The 18,981-nt window shown below is 36.5% G+C and overlaps 1 protein-coding gene across 9 annotated transcripts in view; it reads left to right on the forward strand.

Moving 5' to 3' along the window:
* LOC108678385 (coagulation factor X) overlaps positions 1-18,981 on the forward strand; it is a 39,587-nt gene that overhangs the window by 2,882 nt on the left and 17,724 nt on the right. For 4 of the 9 annotated variants that reach the window (XM_018166793.1, XM_018166792.1, XM_018166789.1 and 1 more), the window contains exons 2-6: positions 2,916-3,119; positions 6,778-6,911; positions 7,037-7,056; positions 7,410-7,698; positions 14,301-14,570. In XM_018166793.1, the coding sequence (XP_018022282.1) occupies positions 2,916-3,119; positions 6,778-6,911; positions 7,037-7,056; positions 7,410-7,698; positions 14,301-14,570 (917 nt within the window). The other 5 variants (XM_018166796.1, XM_018166798.1, XM_018166795.1 and 2 more) reach the window with 4 other exon arrangements.

Genomic DNA, 18,981 nt, shown 5'->3' on the forward strand with positions numbered 1-18,981 from the left:
TTGAAACGAAGTTATTTAGATTAGTATGAAAATCGTAGACTGTCAAGCATTAATCGCCAACTGTCAACACATCGAAGTGACAATTTCTCGGTTTCCTGAAGCAAAAGTTTGGTTCCTTCCTACCCACGCGTTTCGGCCAACATAACCCAGATGTGCGCGATCTAGCTGGCTCTACTTAATAACATAGATTAGACTATCCGATTTTGCGTTTTTGAAAACGAATAATCGTGAATTTTTCCGCGCAGAAGCCAAGCCTTAGAAATTTTGTTTAAGCTTAAAAATTTTTAGTTCTTCGCAAGCACAATAATACAGATGAAAAAATACTACAACGTTTAGACAAATACCTCTAGCTACCTCAACGTTATGCTATCTATTCGGTAAGTTTGCAACATCCACCAATTAGTTACTTGGAGCATTGATTGGTATAATGCTCCAAATTAGTAACTTGGAACATCCCAATTTTGGAGCATTAATTCGGTCTTAACATTCGCTGAATATTTCCACCACATTCGCAGTTACGAATTGCAGGACGCCGAAAAAAAAAACATTTAAATTGCATCTCCTGCCAGTAAAATATCGGCAGTTCCGTTTTACGTAACGCCAAAAACCTTAGAATTTACTTTGCATCTAACGACAGCAATTAAATTTTCATTCGATTTAACCGGCGTCCGGGAATGTCGCATTTTTATGAAAGAATTCTAGTGAGTTGCTATCGCTGAATTTTTTTAACAAACCCATTACCTGCAGCATATTTCAATCGTCATTCATCTTTTGATCCTCTTCTCTTGTCTAAAACTGGATTCGCGAAAAACATGAAAAAATTGATAGGATTTTAAGCGAGAATTTTGAAGAACTTCAACTCAATCAACTTGAGTTATTTCCGAGCACTGTGAGCTAGTTTTTTCGTAGTAAGTGTATAAAATTTTTTTTTTTAATAGACAAAGTGAGAATTTCCATATGAAGTGATTTTATATGTAATCTTTTATTGGATATTCTCAAATATTACTGAGAGCTCCTTGTTTTGTTGGCCATAAATAACTGAAGAATGAGTAGCAATTTTATTTTCAAAAATCAATCGTTAATTTGGCTGCGTAACTTATTATTCAATCTTCAAGATTGCGAGTAATTCAAATGTCAAAATTCATTTTCAGCTTTTACTGTGCACTGTACACTGTACCTAATTTCTTCAACAGTTAATGTAAACATCAATAAGCAAATATACAGAGCCTCTATCGGAGAAACTGATTAAAGAGTTTACAAGAACTTTGCTGTCATTTGCGCAAGTTTAAGCCTCTTACAGCGCCTCATATTCCTCGCACGAATACCAATCAGTATAATTTTTGACCTTGAATATTCGAAATTTAGTTAAGAAGTTTGTTACTATCTTGCTCAAGTTGATTGAACTTTCTGATGTAGTAGCATGAGAACCTTTGGCCTAACAAATGCATCCATTGTTATCATATGGTTCTCCGGCTACATAAAAATGTGCAGATATGTTTTTGAGATGTAGCTCTCTAATAACGCTAGCTCCCTCGAGTCACTAAATTGGATTTTATTGGTTCAAGTCGATGTCGCTGAATCTATGTTTTAATATTATTCCAATTTGAGTTGAATATTGATAGAAAAATTGACCAATTTTGTGCTTTAAATTAATCAAAAGATCAAATTTATAATCCGCCCCTGGTGACCCAGGTAATTCTATCGTTTACATGTGGAATGCTGAGGCTTCATTAAACGTAAAAACCGTCAAACAATAATATTAAGTAATAAATTTATTCAGTAACTCACCAGGCATAATACACTTGCATAGAGCGAAGGCAGTTCGGTATAGTAGCTACAGGCGATGAGCCTGCCAAGACACTCTCAACGTCCTACAAACAAGTTATTCCAGTTCCAGGTCAGGTTTATGAGTTCCAAGCTTTTAACGTGCATCACTGCAGCCGAGTGGTGCAAAGCGGTTGACTGATGCTGCATGACCAGAAGAATGCTGGTGAACAAATACTAAGAGGCTTCTATTTCTTATATTAAATGTAGCGAAACAACCACAAGTGTTACTGAACACGCCGTTCTCAGAAAATGTGTGATACAGCATAGACTTTATAATTTAGCTTGAAATTATAAATAAAAATTCGTTTAAAGATTCATAGTAGCTTTTTGCGATGCGATTTTTTTCGTTCTAATCTGAGTTATTCGTGCATCAGCATTTTTAAATCACTGGCGTCGCTCATGCCATCCTCTTTCATTATGTGTCACTTTGAGCTCTGAACAGGCAATAACGCTCATAGGTTATATGAGCTCTGAACAGGCAATAACGCTCACAAGTTATATAAGCTCTGAACAGGCAATAACGTTCACAGGTTAGATGAGCTCTGAACAGGTAAAAAGGTAAGTTTCATATGGTATATACGTAGCGTTCAAGCTTTACCATTAAATTTATCATTTTTCAATTCGGTTCCGTTTCACGCTTGCTAGATTCCGTACGCCGCACGCTGAGGTTTGCCTAAATTCGTTTCTTCTTAGTACAGTTAAATTTATAACTAATTTAATGTTTACCTATAAGATTACTGTTATTGTCCGTCAGAGACCGTATTGACGTATATTGGTCAGTAGATCGAAATGAAAACGTCTCACCAGAAATTTCTCTTGATTTAGGGCCAAACTCACAATAGATGTGAGTTTGGAGCAAAACCTGATATTTTGATAATCCTAATCGAAACTCAAAATAATTATTCTCTTGACTTCAAAATGTGAATAATATAATTTAGATAATAATAATTTATTATCTAAATAATTTATTTAGATAATAATAATAATTCAGATAATAATTTTGAATCTGCAGTGTCCCTGTTTACGGCAGCTCGCAACGAAATGGGACAGCTTTCTAACTCAATTGATCAATTTTTCTTTCCTTTCAGTCGGCTTTTCCATCGGTCTACCATTCAACATTGGCGCTCCCGGCAACCAGAATAATGCAGGTCGGCAAGAACCAGTCAACGTGGGGGACGTTTTGGGTTCAGTTATCGGTGGCTTTTTGAACCCGCAATCTCAGAACACGAACAACAACTTCGAAGGAGCCATAGCGGGTCTGAACAATGCTTTGAACCCGAACCAAATTCCTGGTGAGACATATAAAAATGGTACTTCTTTGGCCCCAAAGCTAAACCACCTAAAACAAGGCAAACAATTGGACACGAAACCAGAACACACAATAGTATTCAATGAGCCTAGTACCGATGCTTTTAACACTAATAATAATAATCTGGAAGCACCCGGTGCCCGTACTAACCTTGCTTTAACGCCTCCTCCGGGTTTTATCAACGGTGCTAACCTGCCTTTTAACCGAGATAGGAAACCAGGTGGACCCCGTGACGAACCTCCTGCCAACTCAGGGGGTGGCGACAAGACCAACAAGGCTATGGAAGAGATAGTGGCAACTCTTTCCTCTCTCGGCATCAGACCCGACTTGATCGTAGGTTCCATACCAGGTTATACTGGACCACAAAACGAAGCTGTCTTCATATTGCCAAACCAAGCCAACGATTCATCAGAAATTCAACAAAGAACTCGTGATGCCCTGTCCAGACTGGAAAGCGCGGAGCCCAATGTCGGTGTCACATTGGCAACTTTCACTATCGCTGGGTTTCCACTGTCATTGATTGCCATTGACGGGAAAGTGATACTTATCATTGAGATGACAGGTGTGTCTTGATGCCTGGGTCCCTCGTTATCACTGGTTTGCTAAAATCTGGTGAATTGTACAGTGTGGGATTGGGTACATGTAACGAGCACGTTCGTGAATTGGAAACGTCAAGTTCTTAGTTGAGTAGTCGTATAAAATTTTGTTTTTCTGGCTCACACAAAAATTGTAGCATGTAGCAAGTCGTGAAATTGGTACATTAAGAATTCAATTATTAACTACCGTCAAAACAAATAATAGTGAAAGGCAACCTAAAGTCCTGATAGATTTTTTTCAGTCTCGATAATAGTCATTTGGGTCTACAGCTTATATCGTACGTCCCAATAAACTTCAAATTTACGCATGAATAACATAGGGAACATGTCAACTGTATGGCACAAGATATAAATTATCAATAAACAATTTTAGGGTATCATTGAATGTAGTTGGCTTCTCAAATTGACGACATCATTTTACCATAACATTTTAGAGCGTTACGTTGTGAATTTTTTCTTCGTTAGAACAGCATTGAACTCATTTCCTGTCACTGCAGATCTTTCAGTCGATTGAAAACTTCCCAAATTGCTGACTTCTTGCTGAAATCTTTCAGTGAACTTTCGCTGATTCTTTATTTTTCGCTATTACCTCAAAGTTTGTGAACTATAAATACTTTAGCGTGTAAGTGAAGGCGTTTAGGTTTCCTGAGCGTTCATCACATCCAAGGCACTCATTTTTCAGGCTAACTCTTAATGATTCCACGTCTAACTTAACCCTCTATTATTTAAATTGGTATCGATTGTAAATGGGTTAACTTGCAACGAATTTCCATAGCACTAAATCTGCTTAATAGTTTTAGCTTCATTGTGGGAATCTGCGATTCCATCTCCTAAATTATCATGGCCAATTGAAATATTGGTTCATATGGATTTTACAGAATAATCTTGCACGGAATGCTGTCATATGTTTAATCTGACTCACGATTACACCAGCATTGCATGTTTTAGTTATGAATGCATCGCATTCCTACGCATGCAATGCGTCTAGCGCCTCCAATGTTTCAAGTCACAAAGCATATAAAGGGAGCAGCGTTGAACTAAAATTAAGGGAATACTTGAACAACACTTGTGTACGGCTGCTAAAATAATCCGAAAATACTTTCAGATTTCGTCATATCATCGTGTAAGCTTATTTCATTTTTAAAGTAAATTTTACTTTCTTCTAGTTTAAAAATTGAAAACTTGGAGACAAAATCCGTTGATCACGTGCAATGATTTCTATAATGTTAAGTTACAGTTTTATTGCTTTGTGTTGTTCAGTACAGAGCAATTATAAATGTCTTTCAAGGATTATGAATAAATCGGGATTACACGATTACATGAATAGGACTGTGGATTCAATCAAATAGTACTTTTATCGGCCCTTTTTTTAGAAGCGGCCTCAAATTGCCGCTCCTAATTCAAAAAACTCTGAAAAAGTTATAACCCAATATAATTAATATTTATCGGCTTGCAAAAGTTAATATGAGGACGTATTTTTAAAGCAACGTTCATTTCAAAAATTAAGCTAATGATGAACTTCTTATGTCCAATTAATTGAATTGCTCTCATTAATTAAGCCTGGTGAGCTAATTTGTGTTTGTGAGAAGCTATGTTCAAATGAGCGCATCTGTGACGGATAACGAAATAATACGAGCAAAAAAACATGGTCGTTTTCACAATATTTATTCTGAACGCAGATTACGGTCTTGATTATTCTTCTACATTGATATGTTAAGTTCTTGTTATTGGACATGAATTAGCATTACTGCTAATTGCATCATCGCAAAGCCCCAGCTAAGCCATGCCCCAGAACTAACCTAGCAACTTTATTGGCTTCATTATAATTATTATTATTATAATTGGCTTTATAACGAGTGAACTATTCATTGAAATATCCATACAATACGCTTATTTCAGCATTTTTTAAACTATTTATTACTTTTGAGAATAATATCCTATGGTGAATTGCATGTTTTGCCCTCACGAACATTTTTCTATTTGACATCGGTTATTCAATTCTAACACACGCGATTCAACCATTTAGGCCCTGCACTCTTGTTTTGTGCATTATTGCAAATATTGTTATCGCTAGTTTGTTTGTTTGTTTGTTTGTTTGTTTGTTTGTTTGTTTGTTTGTTTGTTTGTTTGTTTGTTTGTTTGTTTGTTTGTTTGTTTGTTTTTAATGAAAATCACATCATGCACGTTCAAATTATTTATCAATGTCTTGTTTGTTTGTTTTGAATGAAAATCTTCCTGGAATTTCACGACTAAATAATTCCACGCGGCGAATGCTTAGGATCAGGCGAGTCAGAACACAAAGCGAATTTAATATTAATGATCTTCTTAGTACTTCAAAGCCTGGCTGCCCTAGACGGCTTTTCTAAAGAAATTTTTGATGCTACACATTACGTACGAATGAATAATTGATTTAAAATTTGTATTACCTGTTGAAGTTCATAATTACTTAGCTTCTTACACGTGCAATTTTAGTTCAGTATTGTTGATTAGAAATTGAAAATCTCAGTACAGTTGTCTTGCCATAATGCAGGTATAAACGATGTCATGCGAACTAATATTATCTATTATATTTCACAAACAATGTGTTATTTAACTATATGTATGTGTATTAACTATAAATCACTTGAAAACTTAAACTCTCTAGTAATTAAATGTACTAGTAATAATTAAAATTATGGTACCAAAAATTCATTTATGATTTATTATGATATTGCTGCTCATATATGATATGAATGAATGAGAATACAACACGTTAAAAAAATATGAAACAATCCTTATTCGTCGTTTTTTTAATTAATATGACTCTTTAAATATTTATTGGTCTAATTTTCTCTTTTGCCTGTTATAACTGAGATTTAAAAGCATTTTTTTTTTAAATTTACGATAGTTATGCGTGCACATGTTATTTTTGCACGATGCAGCTTGCATGATAACTAAGCATATAATATGTTTATTTGAATAAAGTAGTTTCATACAAAATATTCAATTAATTTTTTTTTCATCAGGGCTATTCAACTTCCAAAAGTTTTTTAAATGTATCCCCAGGCAACTGCAACGTAGACAAGGGCGGGTGCGAGCACGGCTGTAGGCAACAAAATAGGTTCGTTCGCTGCTTCTGCAACAGCGGCTTCGTCCTCAACAGAGACCGCAAGACCTGTGCTGACATCAACGAGTGTCAGTTCAGCAATGCCGGCTGCAGGTCAGTTCATGGGGCATTTGTTCTTGTAGCAAAATTCTGTTTGATTGAGAGAGGATGTTGGTTGAATGTTGTGAGACTGTGCGTCTGGATATCAACGAGTGTCAGTTCAGCAACGCAGGCTGCAGGTCAGTTCATGGGGCGGTTTGTTCTTGTAGTATATGATTTGTATCATATGTAGTAAATGGTATGAAGTATTTGATTTCGTTCGTACTTATACCCTGTACGCATCATACTTGCATGTGTGGATATTGTTTGTACTTTTCGTACTATAACCAATTAGTAATAATATTACTATCATATGTAGAATAGGGTATGAAGTATATGCTTTCGTTCGTACTTATACCCTGTACGCATCATACTTGCATGTGTAGATATTGTTTGTACTTTTCGTACTATAACTAATTTGTAATTTTCGTACTATAACAATATTACTAGTTAATATATTATATTTTAATATTTTATTGATCTCGTGCCACAGGCAGGTGTGCACCAACACCCCAGGCTCGTTCACGTGCTCCTGCAACCCCGGCTTCACCCTCCTACCGGACGGCCGTTGCCGGCCTGGTGGCGGCGGTGGCGGGGGCGGCGGGTTTCCCGGTGGACAAGGCGGGATATTTCCTGGTGGACAACCTGGTGGTTTTCCTGGTGGACAATCTGGTGGTTTTCCAGGTGGACAACCTGTTGGATTTCCTGGTGGTTTTCCTGGTGGATTTCCTGGCGGCTCACAAGCTGGAGGCTGCGCAGTCAACAACGGTGGCTGTGCTCAGGTCAGTTTTTCATCTATTTTGTTTTGTGACTCCGCATGAACAAAACTAAAAATCTTACTAGGTATCGCGAATAAAAATTCCTTTAAAATCGTTTCTAATTCGCTAAAATTTTACTCGTTGCCCATATTTTGATGATCCATAATCACTGGTAAGGTTCACTTATCAATCTGATGGATTCAAATTTCTCATTTCTAATCATCGTTGCTATGAATTATCGTCATTACGATTGCTTATAGCGGTCAATTATTAAACCTGTACCATAAAACATCACCTTACTGCTGCCATCTTAATTACTAATCATGAAACTCAACTTTGAAGGGGTTTTTGGTGAGTTTATTTCCTCTAACTGCTATGTACTAACCTGTTTGCTTATGCCTTAACCAAAAATCCCTCTAAAGAAATATTTTTTAATGTCATTACTTTTTAGATGATAACAATCATGCATTTCAGACCCGCTAACAATTTAAAGGAAAAAAAGAATAAGGTGGTGTACACTAATTTATAGGGTGGTACAATTGTAGGGAATAAATTCAATTGTCCATGATAGCTTTAACAAATATTCGATAGTCCCGTTGCAGCTTATCAAAGATTGTGGTTATGCAAAGAAAAAACATTCACTGCAGTCACCTGAGATGATTGCAACGACTATTGATTGGTAGATCCTAGATAGATGACCACTGGCAATTTCGGAGCAATTTTATAATGCACCTACCTTCAAGATAAGGTATGAGCGAAAATGAACGTCTTCTGGAACGCCGTCTACGAAGTCTCGACGTTCGAAAGCTTCGTGTGCATTCGATCCCTACTGTACAGACACTGCGCGTAAATATTCTCAACCTATAACCGTGTTTCGATTCATACAACTTGTCGATTTGGTTCGAAACGTCTACTTAAAACGTACATTTACTTCTCATATGCGTGTTCTACACTTCTTCTTCTTTCGTGTTCTAGCGACTGGTGCAATTCAAAATTACAACAAACTTGTGTCTGAAGCGAATGTTATCCTTTTTTTTTACTTGGGAATGATATATTTGTCGACGAGCTATCAGACACAGACCAGATACGTGCTCCGCAAAGTGTTTACTTGTTGCAAACGTTTTTTTAATGTTGTATCAGTATCACGTACGAAACCAACATTCTCGGCCCACGTGCAGAAAAAAAGAGAAGCTCCCCAGGAAATCAAACCGGACACGTCTTTATTTTCTTCGTACCTCGTCGCGATAAAAAACCTTCAGACATTTTCGTCCTGGAAATGGCCTCGAGGAGAATACACACATCGGCACGGCAACGTCTGCAACCTGGACGGTCGAGCTGATGTGTTACGACGAGTGCCAATACCTCCTGGAGTTTGCATAGATTGCATTATTTCCGGACTACCACCTTGCATAACTAGATATAGTGGCTTCTGTAATTAAGATTTAGCTATGTTGGTTTGTAATCGATTGTAGATACCATCGAATTTTAACATCTGCGAATTTTTAACCCGAAACTCATTGCTCCAATTCTGATTATTTTGAATGCACGGACACCAAGAAATGTTAGATCAACGGCACACTACTGACGACAACCACAGGGAACATAAAATGTACAATTTCTAGATTTTGCTTAGGGGTTATCGAAGTGTAGTATTGAAAATAGTTCGCTCAATCCCAATATGGATGTTCAACTCTATTTTATTACTGCTTCCGATAAATGGCCAGGAAGCTGGAAGTGCAAAGGCCAACTACTCTTTAGTCTTGAAAAAACTCCACTTTTTATCGCTGAAAAATGTACTAGGTATATAAAAAACTCAGCCTGCATACGTGTGCTAGATACGTTGTCTCTCCGTAACTCTTAACTAATGGAGCATCAGCACACTAATAAAGTAATTTTTCTGCGGTGAAAAATAACAATGTACACATAGGTTGAATTTGATTTAGTACGGAGATTATTTTCTGTCATGAAATCTTGAACATCAGCAGCCTCACAAGGAGATAAAATCTCCCTCCATCTGCGCTGGTCGAGCTGAAGACTTTAACACGGCCTTGACATTCGACAAATAAGGCGGCTCAGCCAGCGGCAGTGCCTTGATTCCGCTTAATGAAATGACCATCTAAGAGTTGCGTCAGAGCTGCTCTGGGACTATACGAAAAAATATAACTCAGTACTCACTGCAGTGAGTGACAGAGAGCGCATTTTCTCGTCGACGAAAACGTGAGGTCACGGACGGACGGACAGACAGACGGACATGGCGAGCACAATAGTGCACTTTTTCCATAAATGAGAAAATGCGCTAAAAACCATTTCCTCCTGTCGGCGTCGATTTGTCTTGTCGGAAGTGAATTTGTTGATTGTTTATAAATCGAAATTTTATGATTATAAATTCACTGTGATCTGTACTAAAGCTTTAACGTTTGGTAGTATGGTTCAATGTATCTTCTCTCTTATAGCGTATCAAAAGGGATTACTGACATAAAAGTTCGAGGATTTATCTCTATCGTAATTTTGTGATTAAGTAGGTTTAATTATCTGTGCAGTAATTAATTTATTTTAAACTACACATGACGTCTTCTCCAATATTCATGTATTTATCAATAAATTTTTGCCGGCATACTGTGCTAGCGTGTTTCATTCATATAGTTCTTTGCATTGCATACTTTTTAGAGCCTTATTCGTTAATATGATTGACTTAAGCTGTAGGTGTGCAATGATAGCCATATAATTGTTTCTGAACATGCAGATTTCGACATTGAAGGAAAAGGGACAAAAAACTCACTGAATTCGTGACCAAATATTATATTCCTGAAGGCCAATTAGTTGAAGATGTTTGACCAGGTCCTTCAGTATCATTAAAGCCTCTGTTACATTTTGTTAGCTCAGTCCTGTGCCAGACTGTAGAGATGGCCACAAGTAATTCTGTATGTGTAATATACAAGTAAATCTGTATGTGTAATACACAAGTAATTCTGTATGTGTAATACACAAATAATTCTGTGTGTGCAATACACAAGTAATTCTGTATGTGTAATACACAAGTAATTCTGTATATGTAATACACAAGCAATTCTGTATGTATAATACACAAATAATTCTGTACATAACGCGTATCAATCTTACAAATCAATATGTCGAGGCATGACAGAGCTTCGTCTGCAAATGCAAACAGCTTCATATGAGCTTCTGTTTTAATGGCTCGCACAATCATCGTTAGTTATTACTAATATTTATAAGGGTCTACATAGATGTATTATGTGAAGGCTGATACTATTATTAAAACCATAATTATTGTACTGTAAACTAGAGCTTGAGCTCTGACACCAGGACTTGAAATGTGCACATGCAGGCGGTGGCACTAAGAAGTGATATATTTTTTAACAAGTTCGTTGCGTGATTTATATTTTTATACGTCCAACGATGTTCATGTCACTGAGTAGCGATCAGGGACCATACTTTCAAAACTTGCTAAGTGAACGTAAGTACTTACGCTCTATTTTCTCGTCTATGATTGGTGGATTTTGCTTGAAAGGCCGTCAATGATTGGCAGACGAACTTACGATCTCTTAACTTTTTTTAAAAGTATAGGCCCAGGGGGTTAACTTGATCCACTAACTAATCTGTAATCTAGGAGAGAAATTCCTTCAACACTGTACGCTAATTGTACTAACTCGTATGAACTAATTTTATATTAGTGCGTTCAGATATTACATCCCCGATTATCTCTTCCATTTGTGTTTCGTAAAAGTCTCAGTAGCACTTTTAATTATGTCCGTCGCTCATTAGCTCCTATGCAGTGAAACCGATTATCGTTAGGCGTTCTCGCAAAAGTAGGTATCTAGCAATCTTTTCACCTATCTATATGTATATGTCGTGCCGAAATCGCGTAATTGCCGATTCTATGGAATCGGCAGTGATTTGCCGAATCTGTAGAATCAGCATTTCTATACCATAGGAATCTGGGGTTAGATCAGTTAGCCAAGTTCTTTTTTTTTCAATATTTAAGTATAAAGGAACTTGATCAAACTTAAAATAACCTTTTATAACTCTAACGCTCGATTAATGTTATAACTCTAACGTCCGATTTTCTGAATCAGCAACGCAATGCTGATTCTACAGATTCGGCAAACTGGCTGCCGATTCTATAGAATTGGCAATTCCGCGATTTCGGCGCGACGCATATATGTGCTAAAAGCCTTTTCGACAGCCTTTACCTGGACTTCCAACATGAATTCACTCCGAGTGCATGAATAATGTAACTTGAGCTTCTATTTACTTGACCAGCGACCTTGGTGCAAGACGTCAGCAATTCACTTCTCTTCTCTCAGAGAGACTACATAAATTTTCGTTCTATGTCAATTCAATTCCTCTTTGTGCCTATGAATATTTTTCAACATTCTCCCTGCATTTCAACATCAACAATTTAGTCCTAAGTTTCACCGTGGCAGTTGTAATAAATCTAATTTGTGCTCTAAAACTTGACCTCTGCTCTTCAATCAACTTAGGATCGCATATCTTAAGGGCAACGCATTTTGCATACGAGTTTTGATACTTCGACCGAACTCAGGAAACTCCACGGGGGAAGTTAGCCGAGTTTCAAACTTTGTCTCGTTACCTTGTGTCACTATTTCAAACTGCACAAGAAACTTGGTTAAAATAACTCTGCGACGCATATGTGGAGTATTCCATGTTTAGCTGTAGAAAAATAATTCATCAATTATATTTTATTAAAACATATGTTTATCTTACGTCTTTTATTGATAATACACTGGCTTAAATTATTAGCTAAGTTTGCTTACAACCTTAAATTTAAATCAATTAGATATTAGATAGAAACATAGGTTTTTATTTGAAATTTATATGTATTTTGCACACGTTTTTAGAGCATTTTCTCATTTATGGAAAAATGCACTATATTGTGCTCGCCATGTCCGTCTGTCCGTCCGTCTGTCCGTCCGTCTGTCAGTCCGTCTGTCCGTGACCTCAAGTTTTCGTCGACGAGAAAATGCGCTCTCTGTCACTCACTGCAGTGAGTACTGAGTTATATTTTTTTATCTTACATTTAATTGGGGCTCATTCAATAATCCTCTTAGTCCAGCACTTCCAATATTTTTTACGGTATTTTTTGCCATAAAAATCTCTGTTCATCGTATGTTTATATCAAGACGATAGAATATCGTACTGTGTACCTGTGTCACTTTTTTACGAAGCGTTATGAACGTAATTAGTCAGTGAATTTTCGTTCGTCTTCACATTTGGATTTTATCTTCCTGTAACATAGCACCGCTGAAGCGATACCTAATACTTCAATAGTTAATTTTTAGATAATTGTGTCTTATCAATTATTCACTGAATGCTCAAACATAATATCAGGCTAAGCTTAAAAATTTAGTATAGGTTATCATTTCATCACTCAATGCGCCTTTTAATTTGATAATGAATGATAGAAACATTCGAAACGTCGTTATCGAAATAAAAATGTCTATCGGTAACCTGATTTTAGATTTGCCAGTTCAAACTAAAAATATTGTTCGATATATTGAAAAAACCAATAAGAAAATTGCGAATAAAACAAATTCGCTGGTCTTCAATGAAACCTGCTTATAAATTTGTGCAGATTTTTATAAAAATTAGTTCGTTATAGGTGAAGAACTTGTGTTTCACTGACTTTAATGCCATAATTTTAGGTTTTATTTTTATTGTTGAAAATCGAAAGTATCCACTTATCATAATCAAATTATTAATAAAAGACTAATCACTGTGCGACACAATCAAAAGATAAATTTATTTTATTTCTCCCGCATTTAATTAAATATTAAAACTAGACAAAATCATAGTTTATTAAACAAATTATGTGCAGCAGGACGTAAATTTGGAACAGGAACGCGTGTATGGCGATTTGTAAATTCAAGTCGTATTTATTTACATAGATTAAAAAAGTGTTTGTTGTAAAAAGCGCATTTAAATTTTATTTTAATACAATGTATTATGAATTAGACTAAGATGAGTGCTCGTATGACAATTTGCATTATAATGCGCAGTTTCATTTTGCAATTAGCACGTTTCTTCTTAATCCGAATTAGTGAATTGAATTTGCAAGCATATTCCCTTGTCGAAAGCCTCGGTGAGTGTGTGGCAGGCTTAGCCCTGCGCTGCTGTCAACCGGGTTTGCAGTTTGCTGGCGAGCGTTTAATTTTGTAACCCCTAGACTTCGCTGTGTTGAAATATTGAACGCAAAAAACACCCTCAAATTCCTTGTATTGGATTTTTTTCACATGCTTCAAATATCATTTCCAGCTTTTCGAAACCCAGATGCAAAATTGTGAGCTGGTACATTTCGTACATTTTCGAAAAAATATTTGAGTAACATTCTCAAAATTGTTGCTAGAAAAAAAATTCAACTATTTTCCGTTTTTTTCTTGCACGAACTGAAAAAACTTTCAAAATAGTTTCCTTTGAATTAATCGTACGATTCCTCAACAACTTCCAGAAAAATTATTTTGAAATAAACACACAATGTCTCAAAATATTGATTTCAATTTCCCAATATGATGATCATATCATGAACTGCCTCTTATATTGCGCCACATTCATAACTAACCCAGTCGATTAACCTAATTTTCTGCCAGGCATGTGAAGAAAAGGATAATGGTAAAGTTACGTGCCGTTGCAACTCTGGCTATAAACGTAACGATGACAAGACGACGTGCAGCGACGTAAATGAATGTGAACGCAACAACGGAGGCTGCAGCGACGTATGCACCAACACCGTCGGTTCCTACGTCTGTTCCTGCAACGCTGGCCGGGAATTGAACGGCAAGAAATGCGTCGATGTTGACATAGAAGACCCGACCGACGTAGCTGGCTCCTGTGCAGTAAATAATGGAGGCTGTCAGCAGGTAGATTTCCGTGGAGTTTTCATCTAGTTTTCTACTCTCGCACTTCTTCGTCCGTAGAACAGTAATGTTTTTGCACTTCCCAACGATCCGAACAGCATCAACTTACCATAATTTTCGAGTCGTTTTGCAATATTTGAGATATTTGCAATGCATGTGCCATTTGCACTACGAGCTATTTCCACTCTGGGCTATTTGCACTCTGAGCTATTTGCACTCTGAGCTATTTGCACTCTGAGCTATTTGCACTCTGAGCTATTTGCACTGTGAGCTATTTGCACTGCGAGCTATAAATTAGGTGGATGTTTTTCACTTATAAGGTAGATGTTTTCTCCCTCTTACTTCTGGTAGAAATCATAGAGGTAGCGTCTAGTAGCTCTTCTTGTGTTTTGTGCTTCTTATATCAGCGTATAAATATTGTCCTATTTCTTTTGTAATTCTGTACTTCTCAATTATATGCATGACTTCGATTTTGACGAGGCTATCGTCCATTTCTTTAATGCATTTCAATGCCCGTAAACCCATAAAAAATTCTTTCCGTAAGCACTGTTGACGTCAAACCAAGAAGACAAATTTAACTAGTAGCACATTAATAGTGTACTGTAAATTCAAATTAATTTTCCCCCATTTCGTTAGCCAATTAGAAAATATTATCGAAAAATTCTCCACGTGCGCGATATTTTGTTTTCTTGCTTGCTTTCCCACTTGCCTTTAAATTCTCAACTTAAGTCGGGGTTTATGAACTAATATATTTACCATGAAGCTTAATTAAAACTAGCCGCCATTTGATCTTTAGGGGGACAAATTTTTCTTTAATTTATGACCTATTCTCAATTAATTGTAGTTGTGCTGCATTCTACCCAGAATGGATGGCAAATCATTATATACAGTAATTTTTAAAATATCTAACTTAACAGCAATATTCTTGTCTCGCTTTTTTCTTCCGCGCGATTTCCTTTGTGACGTTTTAAATCGCAACTGGTTTGGCGTCTGCAATTTCACGCAAATTGATTTCTTTGCGCCTTGCATTGGCCGGATTAAAAAGACTTTAATGAACGCTGGAGATTTCCTGAGTCCTCAGAAGAGTTTTATCCTTCGAGAATTTTCCCGCGTACGGAAAGCTTCAACTTTCTGATAAAATGTCGCGTAATGGCAGAAGGTTTTTTGGGGATCAGGGCAGCGTTATTAGAAAGATTATTTCGTAGTCAAGCTATTCTAAGAAGTTCATCTTTTATCTGAAATTTTCATAATAACTTATTGATAGACATAATCGAGTTTTATCGCGCATTCAACCGTGTCTAATGAATGGATTTAAAAGCTCTGTTTACAAGACTAAAATTCTGCCAGTTTTTCAAAGTACCTATTTTACTCGGATTAGCGTGTAAAAGTACCTATTTTTACCAAAGTACTCGGATTAGCGAGAATTTTGCCAAGGTATTCCCAGTATAAATCATTCTTCGTAAGACTACCTAGACTGGCCAATAGCCATTCCCATTCAGGCAATAAATTTCATTTAATTGTTTAAGTTAATTGCTTTGACGTTGTACCATCAACCGTTGTCCTCATTTCGGCCGATGACTAATTGTGAATTTCGCTCATCAATTATTTTGAGTTTTAGCCCTGGACTTGTTTTTGCTTGTGTCTCAAGGGGATCAATTTCTGGTATAACGAAGGCCGCGTTTATGATCCACGTTCTCACGTTGAACGTCGTCTTTTCATGCCTCGTTAAGGCTCTCATTAAGGCCCTAATTAGCCACTGATCATTGCTCATTAATCTCGTATGAAGATGGGAGCTGAAGATCATATATGCAACGCAGGTTGTGGAGATTCTTCCTCTAATATATTAGAAGAGTCGAAGTTGTACTTATTTATTTAGCTTCTCTTTGAAAATTGTGGCAAGGAAGACAAATTTTCGATTATGATTTAGAAAAATTTTTATATGGATACTTGCACCAATTTAACATATAAGAAAAGCTAAATCGAAAGATATGTAAAGATTTGACTGAATTTAGTTGTCCAGCATATAAAGATCATCTAAAGTTAAACAAAGTTATATTCAACGTTCCAGAAAAAATCACATGAGTTCATTTGTGTCATTTCCTTGCATGTAATATTTTTATTCGTGATGCTTTCTGATGATGTGAGCTCCCGCATGAAGTTTATTTGCTATATTAAATGTATCCGTGTGCTGTCTTTTCTGTAAGCGATCCATAACTGTTGGCAAGGGAAATATCTTCCACAAAACTAAACTGCAGATTTAACGTTGAGGGAATGGAAGCGTGCTATGCCACATTCAAAATTTTTCCGCACTGAAATTTTCGCTGCACTATATATTTTGCAGCAATCAAAATAATTAAGCAATGCAAATTTAGCAGATTTGAAAAACTGCCGTCAGTGAAAATTTCGCGGTACTGGAAATGTCCCGGAAAAGCTCACAGCACTGTATTTTCGAGGTACTGTAAATGTCACAGCAATTGAAATTTCGTGGCGCTGAAAATAAAGCAACACTGAACATTTTTTCACGCCAATAATTCCTTGGTAAAAACTTTTATCGCTGCTGAAATCTCGAATCTCCAACGCGTGGACGGCGGCCTGATGCGTCATTGGTTTTCCATTTATGGCTCGGGATTTTATACGCTAAGCGCTTGACCGAGCGAGCATTTTCTGGGTGACAGCAATCGCGCTATTAAGGCCGGGTTTAGTTCCGTCAACAAGTTGTTGACTGCCGCAGTGCGATAGCAACGACACCAAAAGCGCTAACATTAGTTAATTCGACTCAGACATCAATTATATTTTCAAATAAGGAAATTTCGCTTTCATTTTCTTCAACACCTGTCACTAGCGTACATGAACTTGAATTCAATGGCCAATGTTGAAAAGTTCAAAATAGGAATAAATTTTATTCGAAACTAATTTTGTTTTCAATTTTTCCGCTCTATTTTGTAAAATGACAGCACAGAGCAAAAAACATTAAATTAAACGATACGTTGCTGCACATTGCAGGAATAGTGGGACTCGAAAATAACGTTAGCATCTGAGGGCGTTGTAAAGCTGACTACAAACGTCAGCACCAACAGCTGACTACAAACGTCAGCACCAACAGCTGACTACAAACGTCAGCACCAACAGCTGACTACAAACGTCAGCACCAACACCGTCGGTTCGTACGTCTGTCCTTGTAACGACGGCTGGGAATTGGACGGCAGTAAATGCGTCAATGACATGAATTTTTGTGACATGAAAAACGTTGGCTGTGAGCAGGCACACTGTCATGCAAACATTAGTGGGCAAAGCTGTAATTATTCGACTTTAAAGTCATGTTACTTTTTTTCATTGGCAAGTTATTCATCGAACTTTGTTGTGTCCTCTTGATCGTCGTTACGTAGACCGGAAATTTTAAATTGAAACGTCCTAACTAAAAACTAAATCGAAAATTGGAACTAAACTAAAAATCTTTTAATATGTTATACTTCTACATGAGGATATTTGTACGTCTATCGGAATAAGATCCAGAGCTCACTGCTTCTCTACTCCATCGTTTCTTCGTCGTTTAAACGTATTCCTGTCATTGGATAATTATTGTTATAAAATTCTTCCCTCTGTGGTATTCAAATTTCACATTTTTGCTTATTACCATCGTATAAATCCAACACGAAAATTCAGAAACATTTGTAAAAATTTCATCACTGCATTTCAATAGTATGCATCGTTAAAAGTAATGCTTAATTCCAGATTAGAGCCCAACCTTTAGATTAACTAGTCATCGAAAATATTTTATTTAACAACGAGGATTTTTAATGTTAGAGCTCTTTTCAATTTGCTAATTAATTGAGCTTGCAAAGCAAAGGTTTACTCAACTACAAAATGTTATATCTAGAATCGTCAAAAAAATTTACGAAAGATGTGCTTTAAATACTTTCGTTCAGAATTGATCAGCTTTGCTCTATTTCGTCCAATTTCTTATTAGAATTTCTTCTAATTTCTCACCATTTCTAATTTAAACATTGTAATGCGCGTATTAGCTTTAGTTTCTGTCTCTAAAACACAGCTATTTTTCCCTTCACGTTCGGTTACCTTTGTTATGTGTAACGTCACCGATTGATTTTCCTGAACTTACTTTGTATCTTGCATATATTTCCATGTATATGGTTTTACTACGTTTTCTAAATACCTTATAAATGTTAATACCTTCAGTATTTGTACATATAAATTGTTTAATGCTACCAGTTATTATCCTTTTTACTCGCAAATTCACAGCAATGCTTACTTAATTTTAGAATTGGTTTCGAATTTAATCCCTGCTTTCAATCTGGCAACACCTGTTCTTTACCCGGACATCAACAACCCATTAGCCAGGCATTATGTGGGAATCACCATTAACACCCAACTAAGTGTAATCAAATCAAATTATTTC

The sequence above is a fragment of the Hyalella azteca genome, unplaced genomic scaffold, assembly GCF_000764305.2.
Source record: "Hyalella azteca isolate HAZT.00-mixed unplaced genomic scaffold, Hazt_2.0.2 contig4976, whole genome shotgun sequence".
NCBI lineage: Eukaryota > Metazoa > Arthropoda > Malacostraca > Amphipoda > Hyalellidae > Hyalella > Hyalella azteca.